The 20,226-nt window shown below is 44.6% G+C and overlaps 2 protein-coding genes across 2 annotated transcripts; one reads left to right on the forward strand and one right to left on the reverse strand.

Moving 5' to 3' along the window:
- Positions 1-8,704: 8,704 nt before the first annotated feature.
- On the reverse strand, positions 8,705-13,893 carry LOC127302894 (uncharacterized). Its single transcript, XM_051333610.2, has 3 exons — positions 13,540-13,893; positions 11,277-13,173; positions 8,705-11,201 (listed from the first exon to the last, which is right to left on the reverse strand). Exons 2-3 carry the CDS (start codon positions 12,458-12,460, stop codon positions 11,108-11,110), a joined length of 1,278 nt encoding a protein of 425 aa, XP_051189570.1. The 5' UTR covers positions 12,461-13,173; positions 13,540-13,893; the 3' UTR covers positions 8,705-11,107.
- A 1,208-nt stretch (positions 13,894-15,101) lies between these two features.
- LOC139831836 (uncharacterized) lies at positions 15,102-18,717 on the forward strand. The gene is made up of 4 exons (XM_071821184.1): positions 15,102-16,007; positions 17,207-17,276; positions 17,982-18,081; positions 18,588-18,717. The coding sequence occupies exons 1-4, from the start codon at positions 15,102-15,104 to the stop codon at positions 18,715-18,717; spliced, it is 1,206 nt and encodes a 401-aa protein (XP_071677285.1).
- The last annotated feature ends 1,509 nt before the right edge of the window (positions 18,718-20,226 follow it).

The raw sequence follows: 20,226 nt of genomic DNA on the forward strand, positions 1-20,226 counted from the left end.
TTTAATTGTAACCTGAATACATTTGACCCTTGCTCTGTAATGAATTAAGCTGACTCTGTTGTCGGCACTTAACTTTTATCATAACCTTTTGAATGAAATGCTTTGCTGGCTCCCGATGGGAGTTTTTCGCATTCAATATTTTGTTTTTGATAATTTTCTGAGGATGTATATTTAAATATTTTGTTGCAGACTCCTTCGACTTCTTCCCAAGTCGAGAGTTCTTTCCGTTCCTCTGCTATTGATGAATCGGAACTTGTGCATCGTCTGCGCGATCAAATTTCCTGAGTGAATAAAGATATAGCTGGTCCTTATACTATGGCAACATTGGTGAAGAAGAAGAGCGAAATTGCTACTGCAGTCGAACAACATGCTTTAGATCGCCTTCGTGTGGCTACTGAGAGCCTAAGTTGTAAGCAGTCAATGTAACATCCCAGGATTAGAGACGACGGAGGGGAATTTAGAAAGGGATGTGCATTGCATCGTAAAATCTGGGGAAACTTCGCGCTTTATTGAAGAAATTGCATCTTAAGGGGGACAAGTTTCTCTCTCGACACCAGATAGGGTTAGGGTTTCGAGAGTGCGATAAACTTGGACCTATCTAAACTCAACTTAAGGGTTTTCGAGAAGAGAGGGGAACAATCCACCTTTCAACTTAAGTTGCATGATTGAATTCAAACAAGTTATGTTGGAATTTCAAATTCAAACATCAATTAAGTAAATTATAATTCAAATAATGGATAATTCATAAACAATTGAGTAAATCAAGAATATAAAATAATAGAACATATATTTAAGCTCATTAGGGAAAACTTGAGCTTTATTGATTAACACACAATATACATTGTCAATTACAATATTCATTTGAATTATAACCATTACAACACATTACAGAAATTGAATAAATGGAAAAAGGAAAATGAAAATTACAAAGAATTGCAAATGGCTAAACTAGCTAAATTCTTCAAGTAGTTCTTGATCAACACTTGATGAAGAACTTCTTGGTCACCTTTTGGATCCCTGCAAAATAAAACAAGAAGAGACAAATACACATTTTGCCAAGTGGCAATGCCACTTGGTAGGTTAGTTAAAAGAAACCAGAAATCCACACACACACACAGACCAGGGGAGTAGTACCAGGACAAGATGTGTTGTCGACCATAGAAGCAAGGGGAGAGGCAGTATATAAACTTTTCTAGGCAAACCCTAGAAATCCATCGACATAATCTCCAAGGGTAAGAACAGGATGAACACTTAGAACAGCAAAGCCATCCAAACCATCCAGAACAGTTCCACCAAGATCTGTTGCTGTAGAGCAAGCCAGGAGGAAGGAAACCATCACCAGCTAGCCAGGAGGAGCAGAGCAAGCTTTAAACATCAACCAGAAGCAATCCTCTACATCATCACATAATCTAGGAGCTGGAGTGAGGTATACACAGATGAACATGAGCAAGCATTTGTTTTGCTCATAATTAAGCATATGCATTACACACAAGCCAAAAGGGTTGGAATACCCTGTTTGCATCATCACTTGGCTACCAACCATTTGGTGCAAGCAAAACATGGGTTAAGCCAGCATGAATTCATCCAAGGGAACACTGGATATGTCAACATAATAAATAGTGACATAACTAAGGAAATCCAGCAAGGATTTGATCCTATCTAGCCAGCCAGATTCACCTAGCACCTATAGCTAGATACACCATCAGACAGATAGACATGTTCTTTTCTATTTATTTTTTTCAATAGCAAAGGCTACTAGAAATCCAACCAAGGATGAACGAGAAAGCATATGATAGCCACAGTAAGCCACAGAGGGGGAGCTACCCTTGGACAGCAACCAGATGCTGTCAGGGCCACCTCAAACCCACAAATCATCCAACCAAGCCACTTCATCATCACCCACGAGGGTTCAGAGTGAGCTAGGGTCCCCAACCAATGGTTGGCATCCCTCTAGCTTCAAATTATCAAGTAATAGGATCATTAGTGACACACAGTTCACCTCATTTATCTATTCAATCAAGCAAGGCTACATAGATAAATGAAATACATCAATAAACAGTAAGCTAGACACTTGCAAATGATCCAGAGGATCACTGCAAGAATCAGCAGATGCTTAAGCAAGCAAAAGCATGCACCAGCACAGGCTTGGGTGTCACCCAGACACAAGGAGAAGCACCAGTGAGATACCAGCCATAGATCAGTAGGCAACCATCAAGCAACTGATGCTCAAATGATCATCAAGATATGCCAGAGCATGCAAGTGCATGCTAGAGCCAAGCCTAGCACCAATTCATGGACCAGATAAATGAAATAGCCATAATTCAATAACAATTGCATCATAGGTAAGTATATCAATCATTTATAAATGTATACAGTAGCACATCATCTAGGGATGGAGCTATCTAGCCAACAACCAAGCACATTTGAGCATTTCCATGTATTATAGCTCAATGAGAAACACAACAGAGGCACTGGTTCTTGCAGAATGCAAGGATTACTCACAATAATCAAGCCAGGGGCAAAGAATATGGATACACATGATAGCTTAGCAGCCGCAGCAGTAGCAGGAGCAACCTGGCAGGCCATGAGCATCACAGGATGCTCATGAGCAATTACACATGAGCTACAGCAGCAACAATGGCAAGCACACAAGCATAAGCTAGAGCGAGGAGAGCACCAGTACAAACACAACAATAGAGCTAGGCCATGGCAAGTAGAGCAACATCAGCTAGCACACCATGGCAGTAACAGAGGTAGCATAGCACACAACACATAGGAGCAGGAGCAGCAGCATCACAACACCCTGGACGTCGAAGCATCCAGTGGCGAGCAAGGAGGAAGAAGAGATGAGAGAGAGAAGGGGTGGAGCTCTTACAGGCGAAGCGGTCGGGGAGCGCAGCCATGGCGGCCACGGCGGCACACGCCGGGGGCACGACGGCGCCGGGGCAAGCCAGGCCAGACCACAGCAACGCCGCAGCGCCCAGCACCACCACGGCGGGGCTCACGGCGGTGCCATAGAGCCAGGAACGCCTGAGGGCGGCGAATCGCCGCGGATCCGGTGCGACCTGCGTTGCAGAGGAGTTGGGGGCGAGCGTAGACGTCGGCGAATTCCAGATCGACGCGGACCACCAGGTGTGCCGTCGAGAGGCAGTTCGTCTGCGACCAACCTCGTTGCCGGAGATGGCCAGAGGCGGCCGGAATAATGCGGCGACGGCGACGGCGGCGGCGACCGCGAGTCGCCAGAGCGTGCGGGGACATTATGGTTAGAGCGAGGCAGCGTCGACGGGCATGTTTGGGTCGGTTGGACCGAGCCCAACGGGCTGGTCCAACCTAACCAGCTCGGGCTGCCTGATAGGTGGGCCCGAGGGGCATTTTAGACATTTCCAAAATGGCCATTTAATTAGAACTTTCCCAGAATTTTATAAAATAAATATGGCTTTATAAAATAAATAAAAATATGTAAACCACTCAGAATAAAATTCTATCATAATAAAATATGAAATGGAATTTTTGAGACAAATTAAAAGTGAACCATAATAAAATGCAAAGGATAAATATTTAATAATAAGCATTAAAAATGAACTCCATATTTTTAATAATAAAATAAGTCCATAAATTCTTTTGGACTTAAAAACACCTTGGCAATATTCCAAGGTAGTATTTTACTCTTAAGGAGAATTCTTAAAATTGTTCTTATTAATCATCTCTGACAGAAAATAATAACATACCGGGAAGGGGGAAACAAACCCTAAAAATTGAAAGCATGCATATTTGATTCTTTAACCATTGCCCTTATCGGACAATGATGCTATCTTTCAGAAACAGAGGACAATGGTCAGTCCACACCTTCCAACTGCAACACTTTGCAGTCTTCAGGCAAGTTCATCGCTTGCTCATGTCATTTGAGTATTTTTACCAAATTACTTGCAAAGTACTATACTTATCACTCTTGCATGAAAAGTAAAATTGCTATCTTCATAACTATGAATATGACTATGTGGTTGGCAATGGAACCATGGTATGAGTATGGTGGAGGTTCCATTGCAAGGGTTTATATCCATCTAGGATTAAACAACAAATGTTGTCCAGTGATTGTTGTGTCGTAATACCCGTGTTAACCATAAGATCTGGAATGGGACGGAGTAGTCAAGTGTGTTTCTTCCTCTCGTTCATCAACGGATGAGCTTACCATAGTCACTTGAATCCAGTTAAGGACAAGCGGAGTGGTTGGGGAGCCCTAAGTCCCCACGGTAATGCGGTCTATGATGGGTTGCAACAACCGGCGAAGGAATCGGGTAGAGAACTTGATTGTCGTCGAGGTCGGAAGGCATCCATAGGGGTACGCTCACCGGCGAGGACCCAAGGTCGGAGTTGCAACGAAGGGTGGATGTGCGAGGTCACGGAGGAATGCAATTTGGCTAAGACCTTATACCGGGCCTCGCACCACGGAAGTGTGGACGGAAAAGCTGCCCGGTTGGCACCAAGGTTAAGATCTCTCAGGGGTAAAGCAACACACCTCTGCAGAGTGTAATGAATCGTGACCTGTCACTCCCTATTCCGGGATATGGAATTGCGAACGCTGCCGGAAAGAAACTCCATGAAGTTCTAGTAAACCGGTGAAGGCTGACGGACATAGTTCTTCTGAATAAAAGCAACATTTTGAAGAAATGATTATAAAAACATGCATTGGTATTAGACTTTCTGGTCTAATATCGTAGCTAGTGCATTAAACACCTCTTTCCTATTATGAACTTGTTGAGTACGCTCGTACTCATATCTCTTCTAATCCCCTGCTTAGATTGCCTGAGTTAACTTGAGGAGGTCATCGACGGTCAAGATGGAGCAGATGTGATATGCTACGAGGAGCCAGACCTCTCAGGAGGGGTAGAAGGAGTCGATTACCTTATCGTCTACGGAGCCGGGGAGGGTTCCGAAGGAGAACAAGCTTAGACTACCGGAGTAGTAGTAGTAACCGAGCAGTACGAACACTTTAGTACTTAGCTGCTCGAGGAGAATAAATGTATAACCTGCTAAGACTTTTATATTGTAAGTTAAGTTGGGTTCACCTCGAACCCATGAGTAAACCTCTTTGGACCCAGGAGGAGCTCCGAGATGATGTATATATATGGTTTGTAATAATGAGTGAATGAGTTATGGACCAGCTATGTTGTGTTGTACTACTCTGAGGGATGTAATATTTGCGGATTGGTACTTCGCGAATGTTATATCAACGACTGGCATACTACAACATGCAGTGGCATGCAGGGTCACCACAGTCAATCACCCTTTTTATTTTACCGATACTTCTATAAATGATCTTCTAGTGACTTGCTCTTCGTCTTCAAAAGTTGTTGCTTCCTATGAATCAGAAGAAAATAAGCGGATCCAAGAGAAGATTGCAATGATAACCGATATATCTCACCCGAAGTGTGAATTTTGGACAAATAGGTCAAAGGCTGTAACCGTGGCGAAGTTCGAGTATCAAGCTGAGAAATTCATTATTACTTTCATAAGTACCATGGTATGGAAAACTATGTTTCCTTTGGATCCAGCACCCGAGACTTTGTCAGCTTTGTTTAATCGATTCAAAACCCCTGCCAGAATTTGATCTTTGGTGCGAAAAGAGCTACTCGCTGGAGCCGAATTAGCACTTGCTTCTGTTGTAGCATGTCATCCGACCATGGATTTAGAATCCATAGCCAATGTTAATGTAAGACTAGATCAATACTATCCCATAGATAGGCATCCTTCTCATATTATTAATTTTAGGATGAAGGCAGGTACCGAAAGAGATTTGAAGAATCAAGAAGATCAAGGGACCTCGTCATGATAGGAATTCTCAAATGTCCCTGCACATAGTGTGCTTTTTGTAATTGGAAGAAATCATTCTCTCTTCTTTTTAAAGAGGATCTTGCGTTGCAAGAAGTCGATGCTTTTAAAATATTATGTGTAATTGATGGTCTTTTTTAACACCATTACAAATCGATGGACCGTAAATCCAGCCGAAGTATTTTTCTATTTTGTCGAAGGCAACTGAGTGATCAGGTCAGTTTGCGCACTCGACGACCCTGTAGTAATCGCAATTTTTGTAGAGTCGCATGTATTTTTGTAAGAACGACAACCTTCGAGTAAACGAGGGATTTATGCGCCTTTTATTCGGCTTCGTAACACGGTGCTCCGGTATGAGCCTTTCGTATGTTGTATTGTTTCCACCAACTGCGGCACTCACATGTTTATTTGAGGCTTTGATGGAATTTATTTTTGATAAGAACTTATGGTTTACGAGTATTGCCGGAAAAACCATGCTACGTCGATAACCAGAGCTCCCGATAGGAGTAGTAGTCAATGTCGACATTGTAATAAACCTTGTAGCCCCCGAGTATTGCCGGGTAAGCTATGACGCGTTGTTTCACCGGAGCTCCCGATGGGAGTAGTAGTCGATAAAAAAGATTCGCTTACCCGAGTACTTGGCCTCCTGGTACCCCGAAGAAGCATTTCTTCAGGTTCATCTTGATTTTGTATCTGTCGAGATTGTAGAAAGTTTCTCTCAAGTCATCAATGAGCGTGGCCACGTTTCTGGTTTTGACGACGATGTCGTCGATATAAACCTCAATATTTCGGCCAATCTGCTCCCCGAGGCAGACTTGCATGCACCGCTGGTAGGTTGCACCTGTATTTTTTAATCCGAAGGTCATGACATTGTAGCAGTAAACACCATGCGGAGTTATGAACACAGTTAACTCCTGGTCCTCTTTTCTGAGCTTGATCTAATTATATCCTGAATAAGCATCGAGAAAGGAGAGGCGATCACAACTTGCTGTGGAGTCGACTATTTGATCGATGCGAGGTAACGGGAAATGATCCTTTGGGCAATGCTTGTTGAGGCTTGTGAAGTCGATACACATATGAAGAGTTGTCGTATCTTTCTTTGGCACCATGACTGGATTAGCTACCCATTCAGTTTCCTTGAGCTCTCGAATAAAACCAGCTTTGCGGAGTGATGTCTACTCACGCTTCTTTTCCTGTAGACAGTGTTGGGCCTCCAAGAGCAGAGGTTTGTAGAACAGCAACAAGTTTCCCTTAAGTGAATCACCCAAGGTTTATCGAACTCAGGGAGGAAGAGGTCAAAGATATCCCTCTCAAGCAACCCTGCAATCACGATACAAGAAGTCTCTTGTGTCCCCAACACACCTAATACACTTGTCAGATGTATAGGTGCACTAGTTCGGCGAAGAGATAGTGAAATACAAGTAGTATTGATGTATATGAGTGGTAATAGCAATCTGAATAAAATATGGCAGCGAGTAAACATGCAACAGAACAGTAAATAAACGGAGATCCGATGTTTGGAAACAAGGCCTAGGGATCATACTTTCACTAGTGGACACTCTCAACATTGATCACATAATAAAACCACTCTACACTCTCTTGTTGGATGACAAACACCATTAATTGTGTAGGGCTACAAGAGCACCTCAATGCCGGAGTTAACAAGCTCCACAACATTCGATGTTCATATTTAAATAACCTTAGAGTGCATGATAGATCATTGCAATTATACCAAGTACTAACATAGCATGCACACCGTCACCGACAGACTATGAAAGGAGGAATAGATCACATCAATACTATCATAGTAATAGTTAACTCCATAATCTACAAGAGATTACAATCATACCCTACGCCAAGTACTACATGATGCACACACTGTCGCCATTACATCATGAAGGAGGAATAGAGTACTTTAATAACATCACCAGAGTAACTAGATCACAAAGAGAGAGATGAACCACATAGCTACGGTAGAGCCCTCAGCCTCGGGGGAGAATTACTCCCTCCTCATCATGGAGACAGCGATGGCGGTGAAGATGGCGGTGGAGATGGCTTCCGGGGGCAATTCCCCGTCCCGGCAGGGTGCCGGAACAGAGACTTCTGTCCCCCGAATTGGAGTTTCGCGATGGCGGCGGCTCTAGAAGGTTTTCTGGTGTTTCGTCAATCCGTCTCGATGTTTTAGGTCAGGAGGCATCTTATAGGCGAAGAGGCGGAGTCGGAGGGGCCACGGGGCCTCCTCACACTAGGGGGGCGCGCCCCCCTGGGCCGCGCCGCCCACACGTGTGGGGCCCCCAGGGCTCCCCTCTGGTCCCCCTTTGACTTTCTGGAAGGTTCCGGAAAAATAAGATGTTGGGCATTGATTTCGTCCGATTCCGAGAATATTTCCTTTGTAGGATTTCTGAAACCAAAAACAGCAGAAAACAGCAACTGGCCCTTCGGCATCTCATCAATAGGTTAGTTCCGGAAAACGCATCAAAACGATATAAAGTGTGAACAAAACATGTAGGTATTGTCATAAAACAAGGATGGAACATCAGAAATTATAGATACGTTGGAGACGTATCAAACATCTCCAAGCTTAGTTCCTACTCGTCCTCGAGTAGGTAAACGATAAAAAGAATAATTTCTGTAGTGACATGCTACTTACATAATCTTGATCATACTATTGTAAATCATATGAGATGAATGCAGCGATTCGAAGCAATGATGAAGACAATGAGTAAACAAAAGAATCATATAGCAAAGACTTTTCATGAATAATACTTTCAAGACAAGCATCAATAGGACTTGCATAAGAGTTACTCATAAAGCAATAGATTCAAAGTAGAATGCATTGAAGCAACACAAAGGATGATTAAGTTTCAACAATTGCTTTCAACTTGTAACATGTATATCTCATGGATAGTTGTCAACATAAAGCAATATAACAAGTGCAATAGGTAAACATGTAAGAATCAATGCACACAGTTTACACAAGTGTTTGCTTCTAAGATAGAAAGAAGTAGGTAAACTGACTCTGGAAGGTTTTCTGGTGTTTCGTCAATCCGTCTCGATGTTTTAGGTCAGGAGGCATCTTATAGGCGAAGAGGCGGAGTCGGAGGGGCCACGGGGCATCCTCACACTAGGGGGGCGCGCCCCCCTGGGCCGCGCCGCCCACACGTGTGGGGCCCCCAGGGCTCCCCTCTGGTCCCCCTTTGACTTTCTGGAAGGTTCCGGGAAAAATAAGATGTTGTGCATTGATTTCGTCCGATTCCGAGAATATTTCCTTTGTAGGATTTCTGAAACCAAAAACAGCAACTGGCCCTTCGGCATCTCGTCAATAGGTTAGTTCCGGAAAATGCATCAAAACGATATAAAGTGTGAACAAAACATGTAGGTATTGTCATAAAACAAGCATGGAACATCAGATATTATAGATGCGTTGGAGACGTATCACGGAGCCGATTAACTTCTTCGCCAATAGCTTTTATTTTTGGTTCTGAGAAACGACGTAACGTATGCTGTACAGGTTTGACTTTGGGGTCAACATTGAGGTCGCTGCTACCAAAATTCCTTGGGCTGCTCCCGTTGCTGTTCCCAGGCAAGCCCACTAAGGCTATCGGTGGGACAATGATTTCTGGAGCCGAAGTCCTTAAGCTTGATGTAATCGAATTTGGAAGTCGAAGGAACCCTCCGGGATCAACGATGAAGTGGACACCGCCGAAGGTTGTATCCATATTGCGACGCAACTCCAAAGGAATCGGATGTGATGCTTCAGCGCGTGGAGTGAACTCGAAGGACCCGCAACAAACCGAATTTTTTGGGCTTGAAGGTGTTGGTGAGGTCAGCACGAATGTTGCTGATGTGACCGGAGCTGCCGATGACATGCCTTGTACCGACAACCTTCCCACGGACGGTGCCAATTGACGAGGGTGCTCCTCGGCAATGCCCATCTTTTGGGGCTTAGGTTTGACGGAATCCTGCAGGCTAACACCAGACATCAGATACCAAACTGACAGGGAGAGAGATTTACCCAGGTCCGGGGCCCTCGATGAGGTAAAATCCTTACTTCCTGCTTGTCTGATCTTGATTATCGAAATTATCGGGTTTACAATGGGGTAGCCGAAGGCTAAGACTAAGATCTCGTCGAGAGGCTAAGATTTCTAATGATCTAGCTCTAGACTTGCGGTGAATCTGGCTGTGGTGATTGTGTGTCCCTCGGCACACCCTCTCCTGGTCCTTATATTGCAGGCCAGGTTCCAAGCGTTCTGTCCGGGTTCGACTAGTTTGCAAAGAATTCTATGTCTAAACTTTCCTTATACTTCATCTTCTTGCCTTGTTCATCAAGAATCTTTCTTCGGAACCGACGTATCGGCCCACCTTAGTCGGTGGATGATCTTCATGGGCCCTTGGTGGGCCTAGGAGGTAACATAACATTGGTTACCCGAAGGGTAATACCCACATCACTTTTAAAAGGCTTATATTTAAGAACGGATGAAGTAATACCATACGAGCCATTTTTTTTACACGACGCCCCAGCAGGCCAGCTTTTTTTTATGAACCCTTTATGTCGTGATTTATAAGAGCTATTTTTTTTAAAAAAATTGAGATTTTAGGAACCAACTTCAATTTTCATGGAAAAATTGCATTTTTTGTGTTCTGTATAAAAAGAGAAACAAATGTCTTAATAAGAGCTATTTTTACGCACCAAATTTTATTTTTTTATACATGACACAAAGAATATCAGCTATTTTGTGAAATGACTTTGCAGCACATAGAAACGTTGAATTGTACGTGCAATATTTTTTCTTAAATATTATAACACATTAAAATATACGTTTAAAACTCATTTTAGAAAGGGAAAATTTGCTGGCGGACACTGTTATTTTTTGGTCTTCTCCAAAACACACCGTTAAAACGTGTCTTTGCCCAGTACCATTATAATTTCACGGTACGTTTGCTAGAACACACTATGTGACCCAAAACGGAAAGTTTGAATTATCTGCTTAGGAGAACCATCCACCGTCCGGTTTAGATCGGTTTTTTTTTGGTTGTCAAAATTTTGGACCAACCGTTTTTAGCTTGAACGGTTTTTTTCAGGGCCCTGTTAGTCCGTAGGAATGAGTTTCTAATGCCAAAAAACAGGCTTTTTCTGTGTCGTTAGTCTGTACGTATCAATCGGATGCAAAAACAATTTGCCCAACATTTAGTCCCAATCCAGAACATAATCACACACATCTAAATCACATTGGAAAACAAACATCATGTAATATTGCAAAAGAACTTGCATATTTGATTACCTTCTTGTCATAGAGCTACAAGGAAGTTGTTTTGTTGGTGTGGACATTCCCTGTATAGCCGCATAATCAAGATCTAATTGGCGCGTGCGGCTGCAGAAAAGTATGAAGACATTTGTAAACATTTTTGCTAGCAGGAAATTAGTGAAAAATTGCATTTATGATAACCTTCTTGTCATTGGGCTACTAATATCCATGGATGGAGCCTGGGCCTTCGAGGGTGTAGTCTGAAGAGATGATGCTTCGACGCGTGTAGATGGTGCTTCAATCTGTTTAGACTGTGGTTGAACTTCAACTGCTTTCTTGCTCCTGTTCCTTACTCTCTTCGGCTTAGGTGGTGCAGGTGGAGGTGCATTAGGATCAAGCACAGTCTCATTGCAAGTTTTCTTCATGTGGCCCTTTTGATGGCAGCGTTTACATGTGACCATTCTGCGTCCCTTTCCTCCTTCTTCCCATCCTTTATAACTTCTTGTCCTTGGCCTCCCAGCTGCACGTTTTAGAATAGGGGGCCAAAGTTTAAAGCCAGGGTCTACCTTCGGCCACTGCTGCCTATCTGTCATTGGCCCCACCCAGTTTTCATATGCTTTTTTGAACTTGTTAACTGAGTAGTAGTCGTGGATGTAATCTTCCATCTTGGGATTTCTCATGCTAGTGATAACATGTAGAGCATGATAGCAAGGCAAACCAATTATTTGCCACTGCCTACATGTGCATGTTCTATTTGTGAGATCCAATGCATGCCTCCATGGTTGCAGGTCCTTAGCAACACCTTGAACCTCAGCTAAAAGTGCAACATTGTCATGATCTTTGTTAGAAAATGTGTGGACGTATGGCAGTCCTCGGCTCTTAGCATTTACTTCTTTGACAACACGAGGAAGAATTTTCCCACAAAGTTTATAAGCAATTCTTCTTCGCAAGTCCATTTTCTCCATTATCATCTGCCTTATTTTATCAAAAAGAGGAATGACTGGAAGAGACTTTTCTGTTCTAATCCAACTATTGAAGGATTCGGCAATATTATTGGTGACATAATCTACTTTGCTAGTTTCCGAGAATTGATACCTTTTCCATAGGTGCTTGTGGTTGTCCTCCAGCCGCTGCATGGCTTCAGGAGATGCTTCAAGCATAGGATTGTAATGCTGCTCAAACCGAAGAACTCTATACGCTCTACAAGCTGGCCACAAGTGCTTGAGGAAGACATCACCACGGAATTTTTTCATGAAGTTCTTGACTAAGTGCCGCATGCACTCTCTATGCTCCACTCCATTTGTGAAAACTTGGGTGACAGCAGCATCTATACCTTTACCCGCGTCAGTGGATATAACTAATCCAGGGGGTGACCCAATAGCCATGTGCAGCCTGTCAAAAAACCATGTCCAATTATCAGCCGTCTCTTAACCAAATACACCGTATGCTACTGGAAACATCCAATGGTTTCCATCAATAGCAATGGCAGATGCAAGTTGTCCTTTCCACTTTCCAGTTAATGCTGTTGAGTCCACCCCTACAAATGGTCTGCAACCATACAAAAACCCATCAACACATGCACGCAGGGCAACAAACATCCTAGTGAACCTTTGTTTGCCCTCTGCATCCTTCTCAAACTGAATGTCCACTATGCTTCCTGGATTTGTCCTCTCCAGCTCAGCTTTGAAGCTGAAAGCATCCTCAAAGCTAGAATCCCAATCGCCTTGGAGCTTCTTTAGAGCCATTTCTTTTCCATCCAAGACAACCCAGTTTGATATCTTGATTTTGTACTTCTCTTCTAATAGGAAGCCTCCTTTCATCCCAATACATGTCTATTGCAGTCAACAACAAAGTGTCATGGTTGATTTCTGCAAAAGACTGTCTAACTTTATCCCAATAAGTAATTAACAACTTCTGACTTGGTCCATGTTTTATTTCTTGATCAAGTTCTTCGCTGAAATCTTTGAAATTGGCACAATCCCTGTCTACAACTTTCAGTTCATCTCTTGTTGGATGCCATACTTGTGTCCCATTATCACAAAATTCAGCATATGCACACACCCGGACATCAATTCTGGTAGCTGAACTACAATCCATCCTGTTCAAAATAATAGGGATATTACAGACTATATTCTTAGAAAATTACTCTAGTAAGACTGGATCAAGTACCTAGTAATAATCGCCAAGAAATGTGGCCATAGGGTAATCTAAATTGTTACAACGGACCATCAGTATTGATTGATATAAGAGATCCCTTGATATAACTATTGAATACTGATAAAGTGCACAAAATTGCAGGCATCACGTAATGTATTGGGATAATCATATTCAGCAATTCTTACTACTGAATAATATCAGTGGGCTATCTACAGCCATGAGACGTGAGCTAGCAAATGATTCAGTTCTCGACTAGGGTCAATATACATATAGGCGTAATTGGGAAAGAATCAAGGAAGAAACTTACCCTTCGGGCACCCAGGCTGTGTCGCCAGTGTGTGTCGCCATCCATGGCCGCCGGCAGATAGTTCTCCAGCGCGAGGCCGCTGGCAGGTGCGGCCGAGGGCGGCCGACAGCGGGCCGGTGAAGGCCCGGGACCCCTCTTGGGTGGCGCCGCGCCTTGCGTCTCTTCAGCCGGTCGCCGATGGTGTGCGGACGTGAGACGGGAACGATTGAGGGATAGAAGTGCCGTCGGGGACGACGTACGCGTGCTCGCCGGCGGTTAAGAAGCAGAATGACGGCGGCCGGCAAGATGCAGGACGGCGGTTCCCAAATCCTGCTAGGGATCGTGGCTGATCGATTGAAGGGCTTCGTCGCTAGGCGTATGGAATAAAGTCTGTTTGGTTCTTTTCCTCTAGATCAGTAATAAAACCGGTTTGATTCTCTTTTTTTACATGAATCGGTTTTTCATACTCAATAATCTAATAATTCGCAATAAAAAAAATAAAGATTTCCGTTTTGGGCATACGGTGTGTTTTAGCAAACGTACCGTGAAATTATAATGGTACTGAGCAAAGACACGTTTTAACGGTGTGTTTTGGCAAAGACCAAAAAATAACAGTGTCCGGCAGCAAATTTTCCCTTTTAGAAAATAGAAGCATCTACTCCCGTTGCAGATCATGGAATAAACAAAAAGGGCCTCGTACGTACCTAGGGTTTCAGACGCCGCCGCCGCCGTTGGCGGCGTGCGGCCGATTTCTCCGGCGCTCGCGTTGGTGCCTTTCCGGAAGCTAGTCCCAACTCCCCAACTGGCTTTCTACAGTCACGTGGAGTCCCATGGATTGTGATTACTGAAGCAATCTAGCTTTTGACGGCTCCGTCGTCCGACGTCCCAGCGCGTGTTAGCGTTGCTGGTTTTTCTTCCCGGTGTGGTCATCTGCTCTGCAGGGGCCGCGATCGGTTCAAGTCACCTTGCCTAGGCAAGGCTGTGTGTTGTTCTCTACGTGAAGTCTAAAGTGATTACTTTTACCACCCTTCTCATCAGCGGGCTCGCTCGACGGCGCGGCGAGAGCAATGATCATCATAGGATGGAATTGTCGAGGGATGCGCAAATCCTCGGCAGTACGTGCGCTTTTGGAGCTTCAGGCACGTCTGAAACCGGATGTGCTCTTCCTGTCTGAAGCGCATTTGTGTAGGACAAAGGCAGAAAATTTACAAAGGAGGTTGAATTTTGATGAGATGTTGGTTTCGGAGAGCGATGGGAGAAGTGGCGGTCTCGTGATGTTCTGGAATAAAGAGATCAAGGTCACATCAAAGGATATTACCCCGAACTTTATTGATATCCGCATTAACGAACACAACGGATCGGGATGGCGACTAACTGGTTTATATGGTGAACCAAGTGGCGAGAAAAAGCATCTTACTTGGGAATATATTCGATCTTTGCACACTGCAGTTGACCTACCGTGGGTCATGGTAGGTGATTTCAATGAGATCATGTATGCGAGTGAGAAAGAAGGAGGCAATGCAAGGCCTCAACGATGCATGCAAATGTTCCGCGATACGCTTAACATGTGTAATTTGGAGGACATGGGCTATATTGGTGATATCTTCACATGGAGAAGAGGGAGGATGCGTGAGAGACTTGATCGTGCCGTTTGTGATCCAAGATGGTCAGCAATGTTTCCGCTTGTGGGTGTTGTCAATGAGGACTTCGGTAAATCAGATCATAGGCCGATTCTTATTAATACTGAGTACAATGCTGGTATGCATGCAATACCACAAAGAGGACCACTAAGATTTGAGGCGCGATGGCTGTGCGAGGAATCAGTGGAGAATATAATACAAACGTCATGGGAACGAGCAAAGCAACTCCATGCAGGTTCAGCTTTGAGCGATCATACGGAGGACGTGCATAAGGCACTACATCGATGGGACAAAGAAGTTCTGAAAGGGCCCAGAAGGAGACTGCGAGAGTTACAGAAGGAGCTGAACATTGTGATGTCTGGCGAGTTGTCCGATGAGGCAGTGGCAAAACAGAAAGAGATTCAGATGAGTATCGAAAACTTACTTGAGCAAGAGGAACTCTATTGGGTGCAACGGGGCCGTGTGAACTGGCTGAAGCATGGGGATCAGAACACAGCTTTTTTCCACCGTTCAGCTACCGCTAGGCGGAAGAGGAATTTCATCAAATCACTGAAAACTGAGTCAGGTGACGTTGTTGAAGACTCGGATCAGCTCATGTCCCTGGCGACAGGTTACTTTCAGAACTTGTTCAGCACAGACGTACAGAATCCAGACCAAGGAGTTTTTGATAAAGTTATTCCTCGTGTGACAGAGGACATGAACCAGATTTTGTTAGCTCCGTACACACGAGAGGAAGTTAAAAAAGCTTTGTTTAATATCGGTGACTTGAAGGCACCAGGCCCTGATGGATTACACGCAGTTTTTTACAAACGGTTTTGGCATATCATTGGGGAGGACCTCACAGATGAGGTGCTGATTGCAGTTAACTCACGGACTATACCGGAGGGTTGGAACAATACCACAGTAGTACTGATACCAAAAGTGGAGAATCCAGAGTTTGTAACTCAATTTCGGCCTATCAGTTTATGTAACGTTATCTATAAAGTCATTTCGAAACTTATTGCAAATAGACTGAAAAGGCTCCTTCCAGAGATAATATCACCCACACAAAGTGCGTTTGTGCCCGGGAGGCTGATTACGGACAATTTGTTGGTGGCATATGAATGTTATCATTCGATCAAGAATAAAAAGACAGGGAAATATGGCACGTGTGCAGTTAAGCTTGATATGCACAAGGCATATGATAGAGTCGAATGGTGCTTTTTGGAGAAAATTCTGGTTCGACTAGGCTTTGATACAGGCTGGGTGGGGCTCATTATGGCTTGTGTATCATCAGTAAGGTATCAACTCAGGCTAAACAATGTACTATCTGATTATATTTATCCATCCCGAGGGCTCCGTCAAGGAGATCCTCTATCACCATATTTATTCTTGCTATGTGCGGAGGGTCTTTCTAGCTTGTTAAACTTTGAAGAAACTGCTGGAAATTTGATAGGAGTCAAGGTGTGTAGAGATGCCCCCTCAGTATCACATTTATTGTTTGCAGACGACTCACTAATTTTGATGAGGGCCGATGAAACAAATGCTACTAGCTTGTGTCGGGCGCTGGATGATTACTGTGTAGCCTCAGGACAACTTGTTAGTGAGGCCAAATCAAGTATTTTTTTTCAGTCCATGTACGGACGTGGAAACCCGTGCGGAGGTATGCTCAATCTTTAAATATTATGACTGAATCTATTACTGACAAATACCTCGGACTTCCTCCTTCAGTGGGGGTGGATAGATCGGATTGTTTTCAGCACATTATTGATAGAGTTTGTAAACTGCTGAGTGGTTGGAAGGAGAAAATCCTGTCTTTTGGTGGAAAGGAGTTGTTGTTAAAAGCCGTCATTCAAGCTATTCCTGCATATGCCATGTCAGTCTTCAAGCTACCCAAACAGATAATTAAAGGGATAATCACTGCAATGTCCCAATTCTGGTGGGGAGATGATGATCAACAGAAACATATGCACTGATTTGCGTGGTGGAAAATGTGCGTTGGCAAGAAACAAGGTGGTATGGGGTTTAGAGACCTGCACTGTTTCAATTTGGCAATGTTGGCGAAACAGGTCTGGAGGCTAATTGCAGAACCTGACTCATTGTGTGCAAGGGTGCTGAGAGCAAAGTACTTCCCTTCAGGTGATATTCTCAATTGCAAGTTGAAGAAGGGGAGTTCTTACACATGGCAAAGTATATGGGCAGGCATCCAAACTTTTAAAAGGGGTCATATATGGAGAGTGGGAGATGGTACTCAAATAAATATCTGGGATGATCCGTGGATTTCCAGCTCCCCTAACAGAAAGATTGCAACAAGAAGAGGTAACATTGTGTATACAAGAGTCTCTGAACTTATAGATGTGGAGAATAATTGTTGGGATGAAGAAATTATTAGAGGGATTTTTTGGCCAATTGATGCACAACGTATTCTAAATATTCCTTTGGCAAGAGGAATGATGGATGATTTCATTTCGTGGCATATTACAAAGACTGGGGTTTTTTCTGTGCGATCCTGTTATTTTGTGGAGTGGGAGCACCAACATGGTAACAAACTGAGACGTACTAGTGCTTTTGGTACTTCGTCAGCACTGCCGGTATGGAAGACACTATGGAAATTAAATGTACCGGCGAAGATCAAAATACACTGTTGGAGATCTCTCCTAGGAGCTATACCTTGCAACGGAGTTCTTGCAAACAGGCATATGCAGCCGAGCTTACAGTGTCAGCTTTGCCGCACGGATTGTGAGAGCATTAGGCATGCCTTTTTCAGCTGCCCTCGTGTGCAGGAGATATGGAACTTTTTAGGCATGGGTGAGCTGATTGCACAAGTATGCAACTTCGAATCAGAGGGAGGCTCAGCTCTTGAAGTGCTTCTACGCAACAGATCAGTCAAGGCTCCACTACTACCTGATGTGGACAGGAACGACCTTATAGCTACTGCTGTTTGGTACATTTGGTGGGAGAGAAGGAAAGCTACTCATGGAGAAGTGGTGCAAGCTCCAGCCAGAACGGCCCAGGCAATATCTACCTTGGCTCTTAATTTTTCACGTGCAAAAAAAAAAAAAAGAAGGAAGGAATCAATAGACATGGCTGGAGAAGACCGAGAGAAGAATTCGTGAAATTAAATGTTGATGCCGGCTTTAGCTATGAGACGGGCTCCGGAAGTACGGGGGCAATTATCAGAGATGACAAAGGCTTTTTTCTGGCGGCAAGCAACCGTGGCATTCCGTTTGTATCTGATCCATCGACGGCTGAAGCGATAGCGTTGCGTGATGGGCTACTGCTAGCTAACAGAATGGGATGCAACAGAATAGAGGTAAACTCTGACTGCTCTGATGTAATCGAAGTCATGAGAAATGGCGGCAATTCTGTTGGTCCAGCGGCGGCGATATACGAGGAATGTACTCTTCTTAGCCGTAATTATACTGAGATAGTTTTTTACCACTGTCCTAGGGAAGCAAATGTGGCTGCACATACATTAGCTAGTCAATCAGAGGGTACTCAATCGATTGTTTGGATTGAAGACCCTCCTGATTATATCACCTCGATACTAGCAAATGATGTATCTGTGATGGCAAATTAATAAAGCTGGTCATATTGGTTTTCAAAAAAGAAGCATCTACTCCCGCATGCAAAAAGAACTTGTCCAGGCAAACCGATCCTATTTGAAACCGGCCAATTCCCCACCGGCGGAATCGCCAGCCGCCGCGTAGATCGCCATGGCCAAGTACGAGTACGGCTCTCCCTCTCCCTCCCCACCGCCGGCTGACAGACGCACCGACCACCTGAAGCAGGCTGGCCTCTCCGATCTCCTACTTCATCTACGCTGCAGGACCAACTCCGGGCCGGCCGACGGCCGCTCCCGCCACCGCCAGCACCATGTTCTATCTCCCGCGGTCCCGCCCCTTCCTTGATCCACTTCAGAATGTGTTTTTCGACCCCCTCCCGATCGATCCATGAGTTCATCTATTCGAATTCCGCAGTCATCGCTTCGTATCTGCAAGTTGAGCTGACGAACGAAACCTGCTAAACAATCTCGAAAAAACATATCAAGCTAGCTGCTAAACTGGGGAATTGTTAATTTTGTTCATTTTACTAGTATGTTCTTCCATCAGTAGCTTTAAATTAGCTGGGGAATTCTTAGTTTTGTTCTAACTCTAATTTCCTCTTGCTGACTTGCAGCTGGAGGTGCTGGATGTGGTTAACATGGACCATCGGATACCACCTGTCAGGATGCCAGATGGTACTACTCGCAGGTGTGAAATTCTGTGCATGGGGCCGCATTGTCCAGAGGCGGCTAACGTGGCTTACTCCAGCCGCCGCCACCGGGCAAACACCGCGGCTACTCCTTATGACCGCCCTGAGCACAACGGGCGTTGGACCAGTCGCCGTCATCGACAATCTCCAGCGACGCATGACAACGCTGACCAAGGGGCTACTAATGTTGTATGCGTGGCCAAGATGCTCTCACCTGGCGACCCTCTCGAGGATGATGAGTTCTACGGGGACTTTATGGAGAATGTCACCGAAGACGCAAGCAAGTTCGGTGACCTGTGAAGGTGGTGATCCCACGGCCCCGCCCGGGCATCGGCGGTAAGGCTGCTCCGGTGGTTGCCGGAGTCGGGAAGGTGTTTCTGGAGTACGCCCACATTGACGATGCTGCCTGGTGCAGGAGGAGGATGGATGGGTTGTGGTATGGCGGGAAAGAGATTGCTGCCGAGTTCTTCCCTCGGTCCAAGTTCGCTGTTGGAGACTACGAGTAGGACACTCGGACGGATGAGCTGGTAGATGGATACTACATGGCCAGAACTCCACATATTTGCTACTTCCTCTGTTTCATTTTGTAAAACGTTTTGCAAGCTAAATTGGCTCGCCAAAACGTCTTATAAAAAAAATAGTGCAAGTAGTTATTAAAATTGATTTTTTGTTAAAAAGGACCACCTGCCCCACTGAAATGGCAAAAAGGACCACTTCTGAGTGAAAATGGCAAAAGTGCCGTGGTGGCACGCTAGCCAGGCGACACGTGGGGGATGCCACCACCAGCTGTGGCGGCACGTTCGCGCGCAGCGGCCGCCGTTCGCCCGCCGTTAAC

This window comes from Lolium perenne, chromosome 5 (genome assembly GCF_019359855.2).
Source record: "Lolium perenne isolate Kyuss_39 chromosome 5, Kyuss_2.0, whole genome shotgun sequence".
Classification (NCBI taxonomy): domain Eukaryota; kingdom Viridiplantae; phylum Streptophyta; class Magnoliopsida; order Poales; family Poaceae; genus Lolium; species Lolium perenne.